The sequence below is a fragment of the Miscanthus floridulus genome, chromosome 5 (genome assembly GCF_019320115.1).
Source record: "Miscanthus floridulus cultivar M001 chromosome 5, ASM1932011v1, whole genome shotgun sequence".
Classification (NCBI taxonomy): Eukaryota; Viridiplantae; Streptophyta; class Magnoliopsida; order Poales; family Poaceae; genus Miscanthus; species Miscanthus floridulus.
The window spans coordinates 14,091,016-14,116,193 of NC_089584.1; the positions used below are offsets into that span (position 1 = coordinate 14,091,016).

Below are 25,178 nucleotides of genomic sequence, written 5' to 3' on the forward strand. Positions count from 1 at the left end.
ATTATCATCATCGCCAACAATTACTGCTAGATGTTGAATAATCTTTTGTGCTAATGCATGAGGGACAGAGCACGCAATGCTACCGAGGGTACCTCGCCGACATCATCATCTCCTGCTCCAAACTATATCTTCTGCTTGATTCTTTAAAACTTTGTCCTCCTTTAGCTGATGTTGGACAATTAGTCACAATGCTATCATCCTCGAATTCCGCTGCTACCGTATCTTCTCTCTTGTACTTCTTGGAACCCCAAAGCCCCACTAGGGTATGCTCCACTTGTCGCATTGTTGGTCGTTCTTCACCTCTGAAGTTTATGCAGGACGCTGCAAGTGCAGCAACTTCTTGGACTTCTTCGCCTCCCTCCTCTGTAACATGCGGATCCATTATCTGGACAAGATTTCCCTCGGCATGTAGGTCAAGAAAATGAGAAACAAGGCCATCACCTTCGGTGGATAGATATGAAAATGGCTTCTTCCTAGTGAGTAGCTCCACCAGAATTACACCAAAACTATAGACATCACTTTTCTCCGTGAGTCGGCCGGTCTGAAAGTACATAGGATCCAAGTAACCTATTGTTCCCTGGACTCTTGTTGTCAACCCAGTTTTGTCAATAGGAATGTACCTTGAAGCTCCAAAGTCTGATATCTTCGATGTCATTTTATCATCAAGAAGTATGTTACTGGACTTGATGTCTCTATGGATTATTGGGATCGAAACTGCCGTGTGAATATAGGCAAGAGAAGAAGCTATTTCAGTTGCAATCCTTAATCTCTTACCCCATGATAGTGACCTTGGACCTTCAACATGGAGATGGTGACACAGAGTTCCATTGGAAATAAACTCATAAACCAACAATGGCACCTCAGTCTCCAGGCAACATCCAAAGAGTTTGACAATATTCTTGTGATTGACTTGTGAGAGGATTGCTACCTCATTTATGAACTCGTCTATTTCTTTCTGGACTGTAATCTTTGACTTCTTGATGGCTACGACATGTAGGTCCGATAAGATCCCTTTGTAAACTGTACCATGCCCTCCACCACCAAGTTCACGAGTTTTGTCGAAGTTGTTTGTCGCCTTTGCAAGCTCTTCCATTGGTATGATCATCCTTTCTGCAATGTCTGCCTTTTGCGACATCAACTGTTGCAACAATTGCCCACGGTTTTGCTTGAAATACTTTTGTTTCAATACTTTCATCCTGTGCTCTTCAATCTTACGGGGTACTAACATTATGCCCAGAACCAAAAGTAGGAGCACCGGGCCACTGGCAGCTGATAAACCAATTTTATTCTTTTTAATGAACGTAGACAAAATAGTGGATAAACTGACGCAGCCGTTGCCCTTGTGCGGGTTGCCAAATGTTCCTAGCGGGCACTGGCACTTGAATGTTCCAGGCAAATTGTGGCAGACGCCGAAGCACCGCTTTGTTGTGTTGCTGCTGCACTCGTCGACATCTGTAGCCATTAGCCGAGACCAGAATGAACAATAAGTAACAATATAATTGAAATCCCCCAATATAATGAGCAATGCAAACATCGAGAAACATATTCCTTAAACAAACATAGTGAAATAGAAAGAGAGTGTGCATGTGTGCTTAAGGAGTACACAGTAAAATCAGTAGTGAGTAGTGACCTTTGCATCCGTCGGCGATGTAAGGGTTGCCCTGGTATCCGGTGTTGCAATGACACGTAAAGCCTTCGTTCTCTTGCCGGCAAAAACTATCCTTGCTCTTGCAAATGCTGCTAGTTATGTCCCCGGCGCACTGTCCCGACGAGTTGCCGGGCAGCGCTGTGAAGCCTTGCTTAACTGCCCACCGTAGAACAAGGGGAAATGACATGTAATTGGTCGTGAAAATCGACAGATCAGTTCTGTTTAAGATCATGCCCCACTGATTAGTCAACCCGTCCTCTGAGATTAAGGCGACTGCCTTCAAGCCATATGGCAGGATTTGCAGCTCGAGAAGTTTAAACTCCATTCTCTTTGGCGTGCTGCTGCCTGCAGCGATGGGCGCATGGCAGCAGCCATCACCTCGGCCGGAGCAGTAGTATCCGCCGTTGGCGTTTCTTTGGACCAGTGGCCCAGCATATCCATGTTTATACCGGATGTAGTTGCGGCTGGAGCTGCAGGTGGAGTTGCAACTGCTGATGATGCTGTCGGACTCGCCATACAGGGTGGCTTGCACGTTGCACCCGGAGAAGATGAACTCGTTCGTGTCCGACAGCGTATATGGCTCGCCGATGTGAGGGATGTCATAGGAAACTGTTGTGTCTTTGAGGTTGGTGGGATTACTAAAGATCCTGGCGTGATGGATGACGTGCACCGTGGAGTCGGCCAAGTAGATGTTGACGACCTCAAGGGTGCCGTTGCTGTCGAGAAGCAGCCGCGGGGGGTAATAGCTTGTGTTGCAGGTCAGGTTGAAACCCGGCAAGGAGCAACCAGGGCCGATGCCGAAGGGGTACGGAACTCTCACGTCACCACAGCTGGTCTTGCAGTTGGGTTGCAGCCCTAACGGCACCGGAGCCACAGTAGGCGACTGTAGCACATCATCTGCTGCAAATATATTATGAAATCAATTACTAGTCTTACTGCAGCAACATTTGATTGATCTGAGCTTTATTATATGCGTCCAAGAATAAGCTAGTGCGCCACAGGACGTACGTACAGGGGTGTACTGACCTCTAGTGGATTTAATCTTGACACAGCCACCACTTGTGCCGGGATTGCCAAAAGTTCCATGCGGGCACCGGCATTCCATTGAGCCGATCGTGTTGATACAGTCGCCGAAGCATTCAATCTCATCCCTTGGGAGCTTGCACTCGTCGATATCTGCATGCATGGGGGAGGGAAATCTGTTTATTATCCTAGCTTTGTGTTTGGATAACGGAAAAATCCTACACGATCACTCTCAAAGCCTAAATAATAGTACACTTCTAGTTAGAGAACAATTTTGCAAGGTGTCCGTATAGATGAAGATAAATTACCCACCACAGCTCTTACGCAAACAATTAACTAAAAATATATAACTCCAAACCAATGCAACTTCTATGTCAAACCTTTTTAACTTCCAATAATATGACTAGTAACAAACAAAAATTGGCAACATAAAAATGATGTTAGTAGATTCATCGCGAAACAAAGTTTTAGAGATCTTGAATAACATGAGGAGTTGCGGCCTACTGATTATATACTAATATTATAAATCAAAGGATACACAAAGTCTTTTCTTTTGAAAGAGGAGAATTTGACACAGTTTATAAGGGAAATTGGGCCTAAAAACCATACAACAAAAGAACAACCACGAGACAAAAGCCTTGTCAAAGCACCAAACAGCTACCAGGCACTTCCAGAAAATCTACCACTAAGATCCTCGTTCCATCCACTGTCCACGACTAATCACAACTATGAGTCATCGTTGCCAAGCTCGTTGACACCTCAACACAGTAGCTCCGACTTCTCAACAAGATGTAATTAGGTGCCACCACCGGTCGAGGAACTAAGCACGGTTCAAGATTTCCAAGACGATGCCTTCAAGAAGGTGACAACACTAACGATGCCGCCATCACCAGCCCACAAATAGACTAGGTTTTCATCTATGGAAGCCCGGCAGGATTGGGCGGGTTGCACGCCTCCAAGGAGGAAGCGATGCCCATCCGAGCTTTCGCCCTGACCTCAACCGACCAACCCCCGTAGAAAACAGTGAGGCACAGTCACGCCAACAGCGAGGCTGCGCACCAACCGCTGGAAGCACCCCCAACGACAGACCGAGTGCAAGAGCAGGACACGAAGCACCTAATGGAGACCATGAAGATGACGGGCAGCTGCTCGGCCTCACCGCCAGATAAATAGCACCGCCTGTAGGAGCAAGCAGCATCGCCATGCTTGTCCGGCTTCTTACAAGATCCAGCCACCAACACGAAGATCTGGCCTCCAACCAGGGGCGGATCCAGGGCCCGGGCTGCAGCCCGGGGCGAGTCTATGTAGCCCCTTTAACATATGTGGTGTTTAGCCTAAAAACTATGATCTTAATTAGACAAAAGGAGACTTAGGAAGCAAGATCAGACTATTTTGAACGTGAATCAGCAGCTCAGCCCGGGACGTAGCCCCGTTCTGGATCCGCCCCTGCCTCCAACGCCACACCACACCATCCAGATCCACGTCAACGTGCCAAGCCTCACCGGCCATCGTGCACACCATCCGCGACCGCGTGCTGCTGGCTAACGCCCGCACGCCTCGCTTGGTGCTGCGCTGCCGCGCCTATAGCTCGCAAGCAAGGCGCCGGCACACCGCCCGCGCGGCCTCCGTGCTGCCCCTCACAGATCTGGCCGGGGAAATAGTGTATCCGCCCGCCAGAGCCGAAAGAGCCTCCACCACTGTCGAATTTTGAATCACCTCCGCACGTCGTAGCCGACCTCGCAGCACACCGGCACCGGCACCAAGAGAAACCCATCGCCCCGCCGTCCGCAATGCTCAGGCGCCACCCTCAAGCGGATCCGGATTCGTGAGCCCCGAATCCGGCCTTCCCGCGCGGACGGCACTGGCTCTGAGGCTCTGAGCAAAGCCGGCCCAAACCCCAACCAAATCAGGCCAACCCTGACAGGGACACAAAGATCCGGGCAGGTGCCAGCCAGAACCGGCCGGAGCCACGCCGAAATAGCTGATGATGACCTGACGACGCAAGCACCATTCACTGGACGCCGGCAGCGAACACCAGGGAAAGTGCCACCAGCAAACACCTGGGGAAAAAATAGCCTCACCGCCATCGTCCTCGCCGTCGAACACACCTCCGGTGGCCGGCTCTGGCGGCGGCGCGGAAGGAATAGGGCTGAGGAAGGGTGGCTGGGCGGCGGCGCAAGGTCCGCCCATAGGGGGTGACGCGGGGTGAAAGGATGTTGATACAGGCCTGCTTGGTTACCTACGAAAAAAATTTGCCGTACCAGAGATTTGACAAGAATATTTATCATAAATTTGACATGTTAATTGTGAGATGTTAGCAAATTTTGGTAGTCAACTAAATGGCTGCTAAAATTTTGGTTTCTGTAAGTTTTGGACATCAACCGATCAAGGCCGAGAAGTCTCGAGAAAACAAAAAGAAACAAAGAAAATTAAAGCGGTTACACAGAGGCTTCCGTCCATTGATTCAGAAGATGTGCTAGAGATTCTTTTGCTCCAAGATTCTGAGATTGGTGGTCAAGGATAAAAATATTCGAACTTAAAACAATCTTAAAGATAGCTACTTGTGGATGGAAGGACTAGGAATTTAGAGCTACTCGATCGTTCCATGAATATGTTTTTGGCATCACTTTTTAAACTAGTCTTCGTTAATTGGGTTCTTCTTTTTTTTTCCTCGAACGTGCCTCGGGCACGGTTTTTATTAAGCAGGAGAAGGTAGTTTACTCGAAATTACAAATAAACGCCATAGTAATCCATCGATTACCAAAGCACAACGGCACACGGACAGCAAGCGAATTTGATTTACATACTACTATGCTTACGACGGGAATGACTCATGAAGACTACATCAGTGTTAGCAAGGACAGGAGGTGCTTCTATCCTGCCAAACACCACTCCTCGGCCTCGTCCAAGATCGAGCAAGCTAGACCAGCCGCGTCAGTAGAAACTCCATCAAAAGTGCGCGAGTTCCTCTCCTTCCACAGTCTCTAGCCAACTAGGAAGAAGAGCGAATCGAACCCCTTTCTCGCCAGTTTGACAACGAGCTTTCTATTGCGCAGCCACCATTCCATGACATCCTCCTCGTTGACGAGCACAATATCCAGGAGATGAAGTTTGGCCAGTAGAATGGCCCAGACCTCTCTACTGTAAACACAGCCCAAGAGCTTCCTTCGCCACCGCAGGGTGTCGACGAAATATGGTCGGCAGTCTACCTAGGGGTATGTCCAAGGTAGTAGATTATCGGCAGACAGGTGCGCAAGCTACAAACGAGATGGTGACGCAAGACAGACACGAGGTTTTATCCAGGTCCGGCCGCCGTGAAGGCGTAATACGTACGTCCTGCGTCTGATTGTATTGCTGTATGTAAATGAGATGATTTTTGAGAGGGGTCCCCTACCCACCTTATATAGTCTGGGAGGCAGGGTTACAGATCTGGAAACTAATCCTAACCAGTTACAATTACCATAGGTGGCCGGATAAGGATTCCTATTCTAACCGACCAGGATCTTGATTGATCTCCAAGTCTGCCTTGATTCCTTGCGCGGGACTCCGAGCAGATCGGCTAGGCCACGCGTCGTCTTCTAGTGGACCAGACCCCCTGGTCCAGGCCGGCCCAATCCTAGCTGTAAAGGTATAGGGGTTAATACCCCCACAGCTAGTCCCCGAGCACCATGTATTGTGTTGCGACACGCCATTTGATCTTCTTCGGCTAATACGGTCTGTCTTCATGTCATCTCCAACTGTTGAAACATTGACCAAGCAAATGTGCCAGTATTCTGGTCAGCACAGAGAGCAGTAGACCATGATTATAGCCGAAGATTCCGGTTGTCCGAAGAATGCATGGTGTTCTAAAGAAAAAAGAAAAAGATTTCTTTCCTGATCAAGTGTGTCCACTTGTATTTCTGAAAAGAAATGTAAATAACCCTTGTACAGTAGTAGTTATGGCCAACAGTCAGAGCGTAGGGGTCGATAAAATAAACACATTCATCGTAAGGTGAAGTGTGCCCACTTAGTCCCCGAGCCTGGTAGTAGGTGACGTAGGCACGTGATGCCAGGGTCTAAAAAGAATTCCCAGTTAAGTTGAGAATCCAATCATCGTACAAACGATACGAGCTGCACCGGCAGGTGCATCGTACCGATGTAGTCCCCGAGCTTGCTGGAAGGCGAGGTATCAGCCTTGTAGCAAGGTCTAAGTGAGAAAAAATAAATACCTCTCAACTGTATGTGAGTACAAATCACATGTAGCCGAGGAGAGCGGTCCCCGAGCAATGGTCGGAGAGTGGTCGGGGCAGTCCCCGAGCGCAACATGGGAAAAACGACGAATCCCCAAGAATAACCATAGTCGAGATAGTCCCCGAACACAAAGGTAATCGGGACAGTCCCCGAGCACGATGGCGGTCGAGACAGTCCCGAGCACGAGAGTGGTCAGAACAGTCCCCGAGCACGATGGTGGTCGGGACAGTCCCCGAGCACGAGGATAGCCGCGACAGTCCCCGAGCACAAAAAGTGTGGCAAAAAACCATATGCCACTTTTACTATTATTTTATGTATGTATTTATTTATTTGTTCTGACAAGTCCGGTCTGACACGTCTGGTCAAAAAAGTAGACGGGTATAGGACGTCATACTGCCTTTTTGTCTTATCAAGCAAACAGTTGCGTGGCACCTGTCAGTAGGTGCGTCAGCGTGGGCCCTCCCACACTAGCTACGAAGAGGCGCATATATTGGCGTAGATCTCGAGGCTATGAAAACAACCGTCTGCGGCGCGTGCGCATGTCCCCCAAGAGTCCTGGGCAGACGAAACGGCATAACTCTTGGGTTAAATACAGTATATGATAGGTTAGTTACTATTTACTAAACCCCATTGCCATTCGCAACCGCAGCTTTCGTCTTCCTCTCGCCAACCAACCCTAACACATCCGAAATCACCACCAATCAATTCGCCGCCGCTTCGACTGCCGCCTCTGCTAATCCCCACTGCTGTTGAAGATCAGAGCACTCCCCATTCACCAGCAAGGCCGGAGTCAGAAGCAGAAAACGAATGGAAATGGTGAAAAGTGATGCGTAGAAGAAAACAGGGGTCATGGCGAAGGAATGGTGGAAGTCAAAAAGCAACGAGCAGACCATTGAAGACCTCGTCACTATGGGGGTACTCTACAACAAGGAGCTCGCAGGATGGCGTGCGCCGAAGGGCGAGAGGTACCCTGATCCACAACCAGGTGAGATCGTGGTGTTCGAGGATTTCTTTAAACGGGGATTTGGAGTTTTGATACATCTGTTTCTTTAGGGGCTCTATCTTTACTACGAGATTGGGATTTGCAATCTGCATCCCAACTCGATCCTCCTTGTCACCACTTTTATTCATCTGTGCGAAACGTATGGCGGCTTCCAGCCCCATTTCGATTTTTTCCGCCATCTTTTCTGTCTGTGGAAGAAAGGAAGCAGTGGTTCGAAGATAGCTGGGGGTGTATACCTCAACCTCCGAGACAGCATGAAAGCCTAGTACCTGCACTGCCCATGGAACACGTCGCTCGATGACTGGTACAAAAAATGGTTCTACATCCGCGAAGAGCCGAACACGATCACGCTGTGCAACGTGGGCTACATTCCAAAGAAGAAGACGAGCTAGTCGGAGAAGCCCGAGCATCTAGGACGGATAACAGGAATATTTGGAATGATCCCGTGGAAAAAACTGGATGGTCCAAGCGTAGTCGGGAGTTTCATCAGCCGACAGGTCTAGCCCTACCAGAGGAGGGTACATCCTGGCTATGAGTATCAAGGGAGCGCAGACCCGACGAGGATGAGGCAGAGGGCGCTTGACAAAATCGAAGTCAAAGATAGAATTGGCGAGCTATTTAACTTAGCCGATCCAAATTATGCTAGATTGAGCGACATCAAGCATGCTTTCAAGCTTGCTCGACCTCCCCTAAAGGTAAGTCGTCTTGCCGCGTACTCGTAGTCTTATATTGTGGTAGGGTAAGTGGAAACTTAATGTGTTCACTCCCTTTTGTTACCCAGGTTAATGGTCGGGATAGAGCGACATTGTTTGTGTCACCACCCCCTAGAGCAGAGTGGCCACAAGGAGCTGATCCCACCACCCAGACCAGCGTCGAGATCGAGGATGAGGACATCGACTGGGCGGAGGTCGGAACTAGAGAGGAGGCAGCGGCCAAAGCTGCTGGTAAGCGGTCGGCTGCCCCCAAACAGTCAAAGAAGAGATCAGTAACCACCCTGTTCACCGGGGGAGCGCTGAATATCAATGAGCCCGAGGAGGACCTAGAGGAGAACCCGGCCATCAAGCATCGACAAGCGATTTTTGCTTGGTCGGACGATGGCGCAGAGGAGGGAGAAGATGCAGACACCTTTCAACTTGTCCCTCGAAAAAAGAGGAAGCAACTGGAGTCGGTGGAGCAAGGTGGGTCCTCCGCACCTATGGGACCCACATCACCGACGGCGGTGAAGGATGCAGCCAGGTCGACCTCGGGAGTACCTGGGCAAGGAACGCGACCGGCGACAGGAGCGACAACTCAACTGAGCACGCCACCGACCACTGCAACACGAAGGACAAGTGGCGGAGGGGTCGAGCACCAAGGCCCAGCGACAGTGCTAGATGTAGAGGGAGACCAGGAGTCATCCACACAGCATGTGGAGCAAGTACGGCCGAAGAGACGTGCCTTCTCCATATCATTTCGTGCTTCCAACATGTAAGTATTTGTACCCTTGATATAAGTGAGCAATTTGCATTTAATATGATTGCTTTCTAAACTTATCTCGGGTGTACTAGCTTGGCATCCACAGAAAGTTTGGACCAGCCAGCCGGAAGTGGCGTGGCGCCACCAATAAGTACAGAGCAGACTTCCCAGCAGCCGACCACCGAGGAAGCCATAGTAGAAGATCCGTCGAGGCCTCAGCAAGTGAGCAGTCAGACAATAGTCCCTGAGTAGGTGGTCGAGGGACCAGCCGAGCCGGGCACGAGTGCTCTGAGCACTAAACCTGCTGAGGGCAACACCTCAGCATCGAGTGTAACAGAGTAGACCGAGGAGCAGCGGCCGGAGGTGAGAGCACATACCACATTTACCGACACTGCAGCTCATGGGAAGGTTGTGGTGATCATAGATGCTGCTGACGCCGGGCCAGCACCAGGACCCGAAGAAGAGCCCAAAGAGGACGAGGTGGAGGAGGTCTTGGGCCATCCACAAGACAAGCGACAACATGTTTATGTGTCACGTTGGCGGAACGACCAATGGGTTATCCATGAGGAAATCCCAGAGGTCGAAGAAACCAAGAAAGTTGAACGGGCGGCGAAACGGCTTGTTATGGAAGTGCAGGTAAGCTTCGCTTCACCCCCTGGTCTTGCGGTCTAGTCGTAGTTGTCTTACTTAGCTATCTGCACACAGGACTTAATGAAGACCGCAAGGTACCGCAAGAAATGCTTCGACCAGATCGAGGGAATCGTTGCAAACAATAAGGAGCTGACGGTGGAGGTGGACCGCTTGTGCTAGTGACTTGAAGCCGCCGATCATGAAAAGACGGTGCAAGATTCCTAGAACCGGAACCTGGTCATCCAGCTCAGTAAGAAAGAGTGGGAAAGAATAAGTAAGTAGCCATTTTATCATACCGACTACTGGCAAGTGCTGTTGCGTTGTTGGTAGTAACAGCTGTAGTGCAGGCTTAGAAGCTAAAGTGATCCGTCTCCGAGAGGAGAACAGTCATGAGGTCGGGGAGTGTGATCGCCTGAATGAGGACAACAGAAAACTGGCACAAGACCAGTCGCAGCTCCGGAACCACACGACCAAGATGATAGAGGAGCTGAAAGGTAAGTTGTCCAATCGCCTTTTCTCATTTTTGTTGCCTACCGTAGTTTGGCGTGGTCTAACATTTTAATAGCGTGTGCGGTTTGCAGTTATAAAAATCAATGCAAAGAAGCATCTGGAGGCCATGATGAAAGACCATGACGGCTGGAAGATGCAATGTCAAGAGACCACCAAGGACTGTGACACCTGGAAATGCCGGTGCCAGGAGGTGGCAAAGGGCATTTTGCTGGTCCTTAACCTCATTGATCCGGCGCTAGCAGAAGATGTGCCAAGGACGCCGCAGCTGGGATTGATCGAAAGATGCCAAAGGGTATGGGGATGGTTCTAGGGGTTCATGAAGGAGGCGGGCGAGTATGTAGGTGCACATGTGCTAAGCATGGTACGTGCTCACTACCCCCTAATCGATCTCAAGCGCCTAGAGGCTGGATACCCGAAGGATGTAGATCCAGACAAGGTCGAGGAGCTACGGATGACCCAGCTGGACTTGTCAGCGAAAATAATTGGCGATATTAACCTGTGTGGAGGTGCGACACCACCCGTACAAGGAACACCGTCAACAAGTCAGCTGGGAGCGCCGTTATCTTCAAGCCAACCGGCGAAGCCTGCGGTCTCGACCAGCCAGGCATCGGTGGGGCCATCTTCTTCAGCTCGATCAATGCCAGAGTCCCCAAGACCTGAGCACGATGTCAGGCCCAGCGAGCAGCAGGCGCCGCGTGCCCCGACCAGCCAATAGTGTAGGCTATAGCTGTAGAAGAAGATGTAGTTGGGTTATTGTAAGCTTGGACCTTTTCAAGCAAGCTTATAATAACGTACTTGTATATCAACATAAGCTTGTTTGTTTTGTAGAAAATGTGTTTAAGCTCGGATATCATGTTGATGTAACTAAGTTAGAACATGTTGGCGTTCTGTTTAGTTGTACCAGTTTAGTCGACACGTCATCCTGAAAGGTTTGTATGGCCCTGGTTTGTCTTGCAGTCAGAGTGTGAGGTGCGTAGCTTGTGCACACGTAGAAACACACAAGTCAAACCAGAGAGCACCTGCCGATCACCCGTAGGTAGAGAGCGGAACCCATGCATGCATTGGGAGGAACCAGAGATAGGGCCTGCTTCGAGAACCCGAGAAGGAATGGTGGTCGGTTTTAACTGGTAGAGTTAGAATAACAATAGACTTCGAAGTGACACATTGGAGTGGTCGAAGAAATCGTAATAGCTTTATTGAAATAAATCAAAAGTATAAGAGGGGTACATATCTTAGTAGCTAAGCATAGAAACGCCTAAGCTGGTCGATGTGCTAGGAATTGGGTACGTCTGTGCCGTCTAGGCGAGCTAACCTGTAAGATATAGGGTGTGTAACCTCCTTGATCATGAAGGGTCCTTCCCATAGGGTTGTGAGTTTGTGGACACCAGCCTGATTTGTCTTCCACTTCAGGACTAGGTCCCTGACCACGAAGAATGCTCCTTGACGTTCTTGTTGTAGTACCTGCACAAAACAACAAGGTATTTGGCTGTACGTACGCAAGAATTGAGCCGCTTCTCTTCTGCACTATTCACTTCTAGCTCCTGCACTTCATTGGCCTTGTCTTCGTCAAAGTTCTCTACTCGTGCTGATCTGAAGGCTATATCTGCTGGGAGCACTGCCTCAGCGCCATAAACCATAAAGTATGGTGATACGCCGGTATTGCGACTGGGCTGGGTTTTGAGACCCCAGACCACGGCTGATAACTCTTTGAGCCATCTTCCAGGAGCTTTGTCATTCTCTCTGTACATCCTCTTCTTAAGTGCGTCCAGGATCATACCATTTGCCCACTCGACCTGTCCATTAGCTCTAGGGTGTGCCACCGAGACGTATTTTACTACTATGCTCCTTTCATCGTAGAAGTCCCAAAAAGTGTTTCCGGTGAACTGAGTACCCAGATCAGTGATTATGCTGTTGGGTATGCCAAAGCGGTGGATGACCTGGTTAAGGAATGCGACAGCCTTTTCTGAAGATGCCTTGACTAGGGGCATGTACTCTATCCACTTGGAGAATTTGTCGATTAGCACAAAGACGCATGTAAATTTTCTAGGGGCCGGTTTGAAAGGCCCGATCATATCCAGTCCCTAGCATGCAAAGGGCTAGAGGCTGGTATAGTCTGAATCTCGTGTGCTGGTACGTGGATTCTCTTGGTGAAAAACTGACAACCTTCACAATGGCGAACTAGCTTCTCTGCATCGGCTACGGCTGATGGCTAATAGAACCCTACTCAGAAAGCCTTACCGACCAGCATTCTTGAGGCCACGTGGTTGCCACAGGAGCTAGAGTGGATTTTGTCTAGGAGATGTTCACCATCCTCCTGGGGTATACACTTCATCAAGATTTCCTCCTTCGCGTTCTTGCGCCATAATTTGCCATCGACGAGCAGATACTGCTTACTGCGACGCATTAGGCGTTCATTTTCTGTCCGATCGGTGTAACCACTACCATCTGTCAGGTACTTGATGAAAGGTACTCTCTAGTCGGGCTTCTTAGTGGTCGGAGGTGGTTTGGTGGTGTTTGACGCCGGAACCGTAGCCACCAATGGCTGGTCTAGAGGCTTGTCGACCGCGGGATCTTCTTCTTTGATGGAGGGCGTGAGCAGGTCTTGAACAAATATGCCATGTGGGACTTTGGCTCGGGATGATCCTAACTTTGACAGCGCATCTACTGCTTGATTTTTGTCCCAGACCACATATGTGTACTCGATGCTATAGAACTTGCCTTCCAGCTTTCTGATCGCTTTGCAGTATGTGTCCATCTTTTTGCTGGTCGTATCCTAGTCCTTGTTGAGTTGGTTGATGACCAGAGCCGAGTCTCCATAGACATAGAGACGCTTGACACTAAGCTCGACCACAATGCACAGACCATGTAGGCATGCTTTGTACTCGGCGGCGTTATTAGACGCCGAGAAATAAATCCTGAGGACATATCGGAGCTGCTCCTTGGATGGTGATACGAAAAGGACTCCTGCTCCTGCACCGTTGATGTTGAGAGAGCCGTCGAAGTACATCTTCCAATACTCAGCGGGCCCCTAAGAGGCAGGTGTGCTTAAGTCTGTCCACTCGACGATGAAATCGACAAGTGCCTGAGACTTGATTGTAGTATGGCTTGCAAATTCCAAGGAGAAAGGGCATAGCTCCATTGCCCATTTGACGATGCGCCCGTTTGCACCCTTGTTGTGAATGATATCTCCCAGAGGGTACTTGGTCATGACCATCACACGATATCCATCGAAGTAGTGTTTCAACTTTCGGGATGTAATTAGTATGGCGTAGATCAGTTTCTGAATCTGTGGGTACCTGGTCTTGGATTCACTGAGCACCTCACTGACGAAATAAATTGGTCGTTGTACCTTGTAGACGTGGTCGGGCTCGTCGCGCTCGACCACCATGGCAGTGGAGACCACTCGATTAGTTGCCGTAATGTAAAGCAGGAGGGTTTCGTCTTCTCTAGGAGCAGTGAGGACCGGAGGTGATGTAAGGAATTGTTTTAGCTGTGTAAGGGCAACGTCTACTTCCTCTGACCACTCAAACTTCTCAGATGCTTTGAGCAGCTGGAAAAACGGTAGTCCTTTTTCGCCTAATCTTGATATGAAACGACTGAGGGCAGCCATGCATCCGGTAAGCTTCTGAACAACCTTCACCTTTTTGGGCGGCTTCATGTCCAAGACAGCTTTTACTTTCTCTGGGTTAGGGCGTATGCCATCGTGACTGACGACGTTGCCGAGCAGTATACCAGATGGAACAACAAAGATGCACTTCTTTGGGTTTAATTTCCATTGGAATGTGTTAAGGGCTGCAAAGGTACGTTCTAGGTTGTCGACAAGGGTGTATGCTTCCTTGGTTTTAACAACTACATCGTCAACATAAGCCTTGATGAGGTCATCTTTTATCTCGTCTTTGAGGCAGGCCTGTATGGCGCGTTGGTAGGTAGCCCCAGCGTTCTTGAGCCTGAACAACATGGTCGTGTAGCAGTAGGCACCGAAGGGCCTGATGAAGGATATCTTGATCTGGTCGTCCTTTTTGAGAGCGATCTGGTGATAACCAGAGTAGCAATCGAGAAAGGAAAGCAGCTCGCAACCGGCAGTTGAATCTATGACCTCGTCTATGCGAGGTAAGCCAAAGAGATCTTTAGGGCAGTGTTTGTTGAGATCAGTGTAATCAATGCATATTCTCCATTCCTTATTCTTTTTGCGTACAAGAACCGGGTTGGCTAACCAACCTGGATGATACACTTCTTTGATAAATCCGACTGCTAAAAGCCATGTAACTTATACCCTAATAGCCTCCTTTTTGTCGTGAGCGAACCGTCGTAGCTTCTGCTTGATGGGTTTGGCCTTGCCATCGACATTTAAGGAGTGCTCGATCAAGTTTCGAGGTACACCGGGCATGTCAGTGGGTTTCCATGTGAACACACTCACGTTGCTCCTCAAGAACCTGACGAGCACGTCTTCCTATTTAGGATCCAGGTTGGCCCCGATAAGGGCCATTTTGCTGGGATCACTATCGACTAGTTGGATCTCTTTGTGCTCTTTGGACTTGATGTTCTTGCGTGGGGCCTCGAGCTCTGGGATCTCCAGGTGGTCGGCTGGGGTCTGCTTGGTGTCGAGCGTGGTCTCAGCCATGCGAATAGAGAGGCGTGAGCCTCTGCTATTTTGAAGCTATCATCCTCGTAGGTGTAAGCTGCGTATACGTTGCCCCTGAGAGTTAGAACCCCCTTCTCAGTAGGCATCTTGAGCACCAAATACCTGTAGTGAGGTATGGCCATGAACTTGGTGAGCGCTAGTCGGCCAAGGATAGCATGGTAGGTGCCTTCGAAGTCGCCGACCACGAAGTTGACGTAGTCGGTGCGGAAGTGGTCTGGGTACCAAATTGCATAGGTAGCGCGATCTGTCCAAGAGGTGTGGAGCTCTATCCGGGGAGAACACCCTAGAACTGTGCCTCATATGGCTTGAGATCAGCCTGGGTTATCTTCAGGGCTGGCAAACTATTCTTGAACAGTATATCGATGGAACTACCGCTGTCAATCAGCACTCTATCGAACTGAACCTTGTTGATACAAGGATCAAGAACAAGAGGAAAACGCCCTGGCTCAGGTATTGCAGCCCATTGGTCCTTTCTACTGAAGGAGATCTCGCGGTGAGACCAAGGAGGGAGCCGCGGATCGACGATGAGGTTGTCGGCATTGGCCACGTTCAAGCAAGCGTGGGCGAGCAGCTTGCGCTCTCGTTTGGTCTCGATGGACACTCTGCCCCTAATGATGGTGTGGACGCAGTCGGTTGGCTTGACGTACTTGTGACGGGGATCTACGTCTTCATCATCGTTGTCCTTGTTACGCTGCTTCCCTGCATCGTTAGGCTTGTCGGATTTATCCGAAGCCTGTTGGCGCGTGTAGAAGGATTTGAGAACACGGCAATTCTCCATGGTATGGTTTGACTTGGGATGGAGCTGGTAGGGTCCTTTCAATGCTTTGGCGTAGTCTTCTTCATAGTTGCGACGTCCGTCGCCTTTTTTAACGATGTTGACTTCACCGTCATCTTCTCGAGCACGCTTGCCCCTGTAATCGCCACGGCGATTACGTCGCTGATTACGCTGGACGTGGTGGTCGCGGGAATCGTTGCGCTGGTTGCAGCGATCAAAATTGTCGTTCCGACCACGGTTATCGTGGTAGTCGTCGCGGTGTGGGGGTGGTCGGAGCGTGGAACCCTTGCTGCTTCTTCGATGATTATCTTTTTAGCATCATCGGCGTCCGCATATTTTTTAGCCGTAGCTAGGAGCGCTGTGACCAATTCAGGTCTTTTGCGGAGGAGATTGTCCCTTAGGGCATCGTGGAAGCGGAGACCAGTGATGAAAGCTTTGATTGCCTCATTGTCGGAGATTGATGGGACCTTGATGCGCATCTCCGAGAAGCGTCGGACGTACTCGCACAGTGGCTCATCTTTGCGATCTCAAATCCACTGTAGATCATATTTGTTGCCGGATTGTTCGCAAGTAGCAATGAAGTTGTCGATGAATGCTTGCTTGGGCTCTTGCCAAGAATCAAAGTAGTTCGCTGGCAAGCTGACCAGCCATTGGTGGCCTGCATAGCCGACGGTGACTGGGAAGTAATTAGACATGACGTGCTCGTCAGCCATGGCTGATCTACACGTGGTTTCGTAGAGCATGACCCATAACTCGGGGTTCTCCTTGCCGTCGTACTTTTAGAGTTTTTCGAGCTTGAAGTTTTTTGGCCACACAACTTGGTGAAGGTGAGGAGTAAACTGCTTCAAACCCGAAGGGCCGTGGGTAGTATCACATTCCATACGGCGATAGCTTTCATAGGATGCACGATCGTTGGCTCTTTGGTTAATGCGATCGCGCAGATCGCGTTCTCCGAGGGAATGGCGGAGATCGTTATTGCCATCACGGCGATCCTGATTGCCACCCTGGTTGACCCTGCGACCATGGTTATCACAGCGATTGTCACGGTTGTCTCATCGATTATCGTCCCAGTTGTTACGGCGGTTGTCATCCCGATCACCATCATGACCACCGTTTCCGCCTTGACAGTTGTCTGGTGGGTCGTTGTTGCGCGAGCCACGTTGGTTGGGTGACTATGGGCGACTTGAGTACTGGCGACTGTGGCTTGATTCGACTGAGAGGGATGAAGCCCGGGCTTGGTTTGCAATCTCTGCGGTCTGGGCTATAGCAGCCGTCAGGTAGGCTTGTACATCATCATGAATTGCCTAGATTTCTGGGGTATTGGGTAGTCATTGCATTGTCACCATAGCAACAGCTACGTTGGCGCTTGGAGTCCTGAAGACCTGCTTTTCCCCTACCCTATCAAAGGCATTGTTGAGATCGCATGGCTGGAACCTTATGCGTCGTGCATCCTCTTCTGCCTCGGCTTCGGCTTGTCTGCGATTAAACCAGTCAATATTGCGTGCTTCGCGTGCTAGTCTTTCTTGTTCTGTTTCGCCAACTACCGGTGGTTCGTCATTACTGACGACATTGATCAAGTCTCCTCGCCTTGGTGGGAAGGATGGGAATCGTGGGAACCCCGGGGAGTGGTATGGGATATCTAGATCGTATTCAACTTCTTCATTATCACGATGCTGGAGCTCAGTGTGGATGGAGCCATTAGATGCGATGCCGGACGGGGAGCTTGAGCCGCCCTCTTGAACTGTGTGGACCAATCCTTCTTGATACTCCTCAATCCGAACCATGTTGACGAAGTTGCGTGGCTTTAGCCGAGGTCGATGTATAAAACACAGATCCGAGCTGTGTTGTATATTGTACGCGTAGTTGGAAGCAGTGTTTCGCAGGCCGTAGGGCTAAGCCTGGTAATTCTCCATCAAGGCTTTGCACTCGGAGAGCCAGAGACCCGTTGCGGGGGCTGGTCGGCGACGAATGGAGCGCCCTTCAGGAGTAGACGTGACCACGAGATCCATACCGAGTCGTGTAGGACGACTGGCCCGAGCTGGTCGGGTAGATCTGTTGTGGGTAGTGGTTACCTGCTCGATAGGTTGATTTTGAATCGAATCTACCAGAGCTAGGGTTTTAGCAAGCTTGGCGCCGACCTGATCGATGGAGTCGAGCAGGTCGGTGTTGTCGATCTGCCTCCCTTTGTAGCGAGGAAGCGAACGACAGATTATCGGCGTGGCTGAAGACGATGCTGGTGTGGCCGGAGTCAGATCCAACGTGGTCGGAGCCGTAGCTGGTGCTGGTGAAGCAGTGGTCGACGTAGATTAGATCTGCGCCTCCTCCGTGGTCATGGCGATGATGTTGTCGGAGCCAGTGGTCCAGGTGATCTGGCCGATGGTGAACGTGAGGTCGTTCGGTGTAGCCATGGAACCGGGGATGATGACCATCTTGTTCGTCTGGGGAGCAGTACGCACACCCCCTACCTGTCGCGCCACTGTCGACGAAATATGGTCGGCAGTCTACCTAGGGGTATGCCCAAGGTAGTAGATTATCGGCAGACAGGTGCGCAAGCTACAAACGAGATGGTGACGCAAGACAGACACGGGGTTTTATCCAGGTTCGGCCGCCGTGAAGGCGTAATACCTACGTCCTGCGTCTGATTGTATTGCTGTATGTAAATGAGATGCTTTTTTAGAGGGGTCCCCTGCCCTCCTTATATAGTCTGGGAGGCAGGGTTACAGATCTGGAAACTAATACTAACCAGTTACAATTGCCATAGGTGGCCGGATAAGGATTCCTATTCTAACCGACCAGGATCTTGATTGATCTCCAAGTCTGCTTTGATTCCTTGCGCGGGACTTCGAGCAGATCGGCTAGGCCGCACGTCGTCTTCTAGTGAACCGGACCCCCTGGTCCGGGCCGGTCCAATCCTAGCCGTAAGGGTATAGGGGTTAATACCCCCACACAGGGAATGTGAATTGGTTTCTCCTATAACTCGATTAATTTTTAGTGCTGTGAAATATGACTCTCGTTGTATAATTTTGACAGTAAACGTACCTAGTACTACAAAAATATGAAAACGTATCGGATACGGACGGATATCACCGATATTACATTTGTTTTCATATTTTTGTCCGGATTCGGATTCGAATACGGATAGTGTCAACTATGTCGGATAGGATACGATTGGATATCGACATCATAAATATGTGATTTGGATATTCGGATACGGATACGGTATCGGATGTTGGATATCCGGACTCGGATACGGACAGATCTCAGCCCCTCTAAACGAATTCGGTTTCGAATACGGTCGGAAAATATTCATACCGTTTTTATCCCTGTTGCTGCCAGAGGCACTCCTCCAGTTGCCCTCTTTAGTTTGGCAATTATGTATTTACCACACGGACAGCCGTCGATGCTATATATTTACACTATGGGCGATGTGGCAAGCCAACTCATCTCGCTTGCGTGTACAGGCCGTGGGAAATGACCCTTGTGCCCTTGCTTGATCTCTTTTAGCCCATCTCCTCCCTCTCGTTGCCTCACTTCCACGGACCCCGCCTGTCATCGTCTACCTCCCGCTCCCACCTTCTTTCCATGGTGACCAAGAAGCCGGCCTGGCACAGGGCGCGCGCGCGTAGCTGGGGCTTGCGGGGCCGGCCCAGCGCGGCGGCAGGAGCAGGGGCGTGGCAGGGTGGGCGTGCGCATGACCGGCACAGCACGGCGGCGGCGGCGGCGGCACGGGCGCGGCGGGGCAGGCGCGCATGTGGCCGGGGCTCGCGGGGCCGGCCCAGCGCACCGCCCGCGTAGAGCGCTCGCTGGCATCGCGTCACTGCAAGAGGCACAGCCTGGGCAGTACTGGGCACCGCCGGATCTTGGGGCGGCCGAGCGGGCACACGCGCAGGCAGCGGCGAAGGAAGCACAGCGGGAGCTCGCCATGCGCGTGGAGCTCGTCGACCAGGTTCGTGCTCCGCGGGGCGTCGTCCAGGCTGCAGAGCTGTAGAGCTTGGGCCAGGCAGCAGATCCTGGGCGGCATGGAGATCTCGTTGTCGCCCCAGGCTCCATCAAACGATGTCTCACATGGCGTCATTCCCATTCCCTGCGGCGGCGCTGCCGAAATGGCAAAGGTTTGACTCATCGGAGGTGTCACGGTCATGGACGCCGGGGCCGGACCCGCACACCTGCGCTTCCAACGCGTTGAGTCGTCACTTGCCGAAATGGCAAAACTTTGAGGCATCGGAGGTGTCACGGTCACGGACGCCGGGCCCAGACCCGGACACCTGCCCTTCCGCCGCGTCGAGTCATCACCCTCGCCAGTAGCGTCGGCGGCGCTGGGTGCTCTTGCCCCCGCTTCCAATGCCGCGTGCAGCTGGTGCAGCCGATGATTGCGGCAGCCGCGGGAGCCGAGGCCGTCGTCGTCGGGATCTCGACCATGCCCCCTCTTCTGCGCCCGCACCTTGACTTGCGCCTGATCCGAGCACCGCCGGAGCCGCTGCCACCTCCGTCGCCCCCTGGTTCTCCACTGTCCACTGCCGGAGCAGCTGCCATGGATGGAAGGAGGAAAGGCCGAGAGGGAGAGAAGGGGCCGGCTAGAGGTTTGGGATGGACCTTACAGGTGGGCCCGTGCGAGAGGATATGGAGACAGGGCAATACGGTCATTTCACATGCCTTGTGCACGCTGCAAGGGTGAGCGGGCGTGCCAAGTCGCCAAAAGCGAAAAAAAAAATGATGCACTCTTGTGGCAAATGTGTAATTATTAAACTAAAATTGACAACTGGACCTCTTAAGGATGGCAAACAATTTAAATTTCCTCCTCCGCGACGAGCGAGCTGCAGGTCCACCACAGGTATTGTGGAGCCATTTGGCTTGTACCCCTAGGGAGCAGCTCGGCCTAGCTAGCGATGGTTTGCAATCTAGCGACGAGCGAGGCACTGAGCTCACTACCGAAAACCTCAAATTTACCGAGTGTTTTTATATTTGTCGAGTGCATTTTCTCGGGCACTCGGCAAATAAATTTTTTGTCGAGTGCTATCCTAAAAACACTCGGAAAAAAAAAACACTCGACAAAGAGGAGAGTTTGCCGAGTGTCAAACAAAAAACACTCGGCAAATAGAGGGTCTACCGAGTGTCATGAAAAAACACTCGGCAAAGGGAGGTTCGCCGAGTGTCTTAAAATAAACACTCGGCAACGTAAAAAAAATATAGAAAAAAACCCACCCGCAATAAAAATCCCGCCCCTCCCCTCCCAGCCCCCCTCATCCCGCACGCCCCTCCCAGCCCCAGTCCCCCGCACCCGCCCCCCTCCTCCAGCACCAGCCCCAGCCCCGGTGAGATCCCCTCCTCCGTCACCGCCCCTCCCTCCCTCCCCTCCTCCCGTCGCGCCGGATCCAGCCCCTCCCCTCCCTCCCCTTCTTCTTCCCTGTCGGCGGGCGGCCCCTCCCTCCCTCACCTCCTCCCGCCGCGCCGAATCCGGCCCCTCCCCTCCCTCCCCTTCTTCTTCCCCCCTCCCTCCCCTTCTTCTTCCCCACCGGTGGCCGCCGGATCCGGCCCCTCCCCTCCCTCCCCTTCTTCTTCCCCGCCGGTGGCCGCCGGATCCGGCCCCTCCCCTCCCTCCCCTTCTTCTTCCCCACCGGTGGCCGCTGGATCCGGCCCCTCCCCTCCCTCACCTTCTTTTTCCCGGCGATGGCGCAGGGCGGCTCGGCCCCTCCCGGCGATGCGGAGTAGCAGCAGCAGCGGGTGGCGGTGCAGATCCGCCCTCCTCCCCTCCCTCCATGGTTCCGCCGCTGGGTTGATTAGTTATGCGACTTCGTGTTTCCTCCGTCAACCACCCCAAGGTGAAATCGACCCCCAATCCCCGTACTATTTGCTTTGGATGATGCTAGGGTTTTGGTATATTTGTACAAGATCATGTCTTTGTGGCTAATCTGAACTGTTGGTGCCGGTTGATTAGTTATGCGATGTTGGCTCGGCCTAGCTAGCGATGGCTTGCAATCTAGCGACGAGCGAGGCAGTGAGCTGCTGCCATTGTGCTACTACAGTTAATTGTTTTCTCATACGATACCTAATTTATAGCCAAGTACAGAACACTACAGAAGCCTGCATATGTTTTTATAGCTTTCCGAAATATGAAACGGGAGTGCCTGGTTATCCGTCGACGGATTTTTATTTTCAAATCTATCATATTTTTTATAAATTCGACTGAGTAGACAGTTGTAGCACAAATACTCGACTGAGTAGACAGTTGTAGCACAAATACTAAAACACAATCAAACGTATAAAAAACTAACAGATTTATAACTAAAAAAAAATCCACCAAAAGATAAATAGCAAACTCCATATGAAACTAGTTGTATATTTTTTTCTTCAATAATATATACTCACTATTCGTATCAACCAAGTACTATATACTTCCGTTTGTCACAAATAACTAATTAATATATGATGAGAGGAATTCACTCTTGCTATGTAGTAATTCATGCGCACGTACAACAACTAAACTAGGAGTAATAAACTAACTTGAGTAGGCCTGGACCAACTAACCTTGGCACCCACCGGGGCCGGCGAGGTAAGGGTTGCCGTCGTAACCATGCTCGCATTCGCACGTATAGCCTGGAGCTTGGTAGCCGGTCCAGCAATAACTGTGTTCGCTCTTGCACAGCTTGCCGCGGACGTCGTCATCGCACCGCATAAAGGCGTCGTCGATTCTTTGCGGGCGTGGCCGCACGCCCTGCGTGACGCTCCACATGAGGAGAAAAGGAACCTCCTGGACGTCGTCGATTCTTTGCGTGACGCTCCACCTGAGGCTGGCCAGCTGCTGGATCCACCCCGTCTCCGCGACAAACACGTTCACTGGCGCCTGCATCTCGTCCACGGTGTCGCTTCCAGAGTAGAGCCGCTTGGCCTGCACTCTACTGGGTGGGTTGGCATCAGGGACGCTGGACTGGCAGCAACCCGAGGTGCCGGTGCATTGCTGCCCCGCTATTGGCCCGTACACGTCGATGCTATTTATGTCGCCACTGCCGTATACCTTGCTGCATAAACTGGCGCAGCCGCCGATGCTCCCCGGGGCTTTTACCCCAACGCCGTCCGCGAGGAGCATCGCGACAACGTTGCACCCCAGGACGACCAGCTCGTTTCCAGACGACAGCAGGTAGCCGTACTCCGTGAAGCCGCGGCCGAACGAGGCGTTCGTCCAGCCCTCGGAGATGGAGTCGCCGGTTACATTTATGATGGGGCCGGTGCGCATCACGCGCACGGTTGTATCCTTGAGGGAGATGTTGGTGACGCGGAGAGTGCCGTCGCCGATCAGGAGCCGTGGGGGGTCGTGGTTCCTGTCGCAGTTGAGGTAGAGCCCGGGCCAGTGGCAGCCAGGGCTGATGCCGAAGGGGTACGGCACCCTCACGTTGCCGCAGGTTGTGTCGCAGCCGGCCAGCCCTATGGGTGGCGCCGCCGCAGCGACTGCAGCCGAGAGCTGCAGCGCCAATGCCATCAGTGCCACTGCCACTGCTGGTGCTAGAACAACCGCCGAGGTTGCTGGCGACATCATGGACTATGCGTGCGCGCGCGCCTAGCTAGCGGCGATGCAATCTAGCTGACAAGCTGGTCTTGCTGGCTAGCGATGCAATCTAGCTGTGCTACAGTTAGTAGTGTACTGTAGATGCGATGCGAGCACAGGGAGGGAGGGCATATATAGATGCGATACTCCGCGTGTTAGGATGACAGATCTCACCAACCACGCGATGCGCACTTTGGCTAAACAAGTCGAGTGTCCGACTGGGCGGTCGGCGCATCTCGACTAATCTGCAGTTAGGTGCCCTTGACAGGAGAATAGAGCATAAATGTGAAGGACGTGACAAAGAGCGAGCGGGAGTAGCACACCACAGGATACTTCGTGGCTACTGCAAGTGCAAACAGCACAACTCAACCAACCACGTGCATGCCTGATTTGATTAGCTTGCTGCCTTTTATATTCTTTATAAGAATTCGGAGACATTAGCATGCACCCACCTGTTTTGGTGCGCCCCACACCGTGTGGACCCCATGCTGTTTCCCGCCTTATCATTGCGCTCGCTCCGTTTCACCTCATGATGCTGCGCCCACATGTGGGGAACCGATGTGGGTCCCAGTCACCTGCCCAGCATGTGGATGCGCGCCGCGGAGGCGCCTTCTAGCCTCATGCGTCCGCACAGTGACCCACTAAGGCGCCCCAACAGCAGTATTAGGCGGCTGCGGCAGGCCGCTGTCCGCTAGCACCACCGGCGTCGTTGTAACATGTGCTCCTCCAAATCTACTTTTAAAACATCTAGATGAAATACTTGTAAAATACATATGAAAACGGATGAAACGCTTAAAACATACGCTTGAAATATGTGTGTATAGCCATAACAACATATGCAACATCTAGATGAAACATTTGTAACATACGTCTGAAATATCTGAAACACTTGGAACATACGCTTTAAACATGCGTGTATAGCCATAGCAACATATGCAACATTCAGATGAAACACTTGGAACATACATCTGAAACACTTGAAACAAAAGCTTGCAGTATGCGTATATTATTATTGGAACATATGCAACATCCCAGATCTGCTTTTACAATATCCAAATTAAACACTAGAAACATTAGTCTAAAACACCTGAAATACTTGAAACACGACGTTGCCGGCGGCCACGGCCTACCTAGTGGGGATCGGGCAAGCGAGGAAGCGGATTGGGCGCGGTGGAGAAAGAGGGGAAGGCCGATTGGTCACCGCTCTTGGCGCGAGCTGCCGCTGGAGAGGGACCAAAGTGGCCGGGCGAGAACGATGAAGAAGGAAGTCGCGCAACGGTCAGTGAGTGCGGTGGAGAGGGAGAAAGGTGGCCGCCGACGCTCGGATGCGGTGGAGATGGAGGATGGAGGTCGCCGGTCGGGTGGGGGTGGTGGAGAACGTTACGGTGAGGCAGTCGCGGTGCACCACGCTGCGGCGAGTAGAGAGTGACTTTTCTAAGTGGAGACAACAGCCGAATATAAAGAGACATGAACACGAGCGCATGACAAAGTTGTTGGGTCTTTCGGAACTTTGCGGCCCACGCCAACCTGAGCGTGTCCGGACGATCGGACACCCGTGTGTAAGCATTACCACTAAGAATTAGTGGTGAAACAACTTGTTATCCTTGATTCTCTTCTATATTTTGTTCAGTCCTATTATTTTAATCTTACTATCAGTAATAAAATGGCCGTGATGTAGGGTCGAGATGGCGTACTAGAGGGGGTAAATAGTCCTTTTAAAAA

The 25,178-nt window shown here is 51.4% G+C and overlaps 1 protein-coding gene across 1 annotated transcript; it reads right to left on the minus strand.

Annotated features, from left to right (window-relative positions):
• Window positions 1–2: 2 nt before the first annotated feature.
• Window positions 3–23,444, minus strand: LOC136451572 (wall-associated receptor kinase 3-like). Its single transcript, XM_066452268.1, has 4 exons — window positions 22,692–23,444; window positions 8,048–8,092; window positions 1,631–1,835; window positions 3–1,452 (listed from the first exon to the last, which is right to left on the minus strand). Exons 1-4 carry the CDS (start codon window positions 23,442–23,444, stop codon window positions 80–82), a joined length of 2,376 nt encoding a protein of 791 aa, XP_066308365.1. The 3' UTR covers window positions 3–79.
• Between the last annotated feature and the right edge of the window lie 1,734 nt (window positions 23,445–25,178).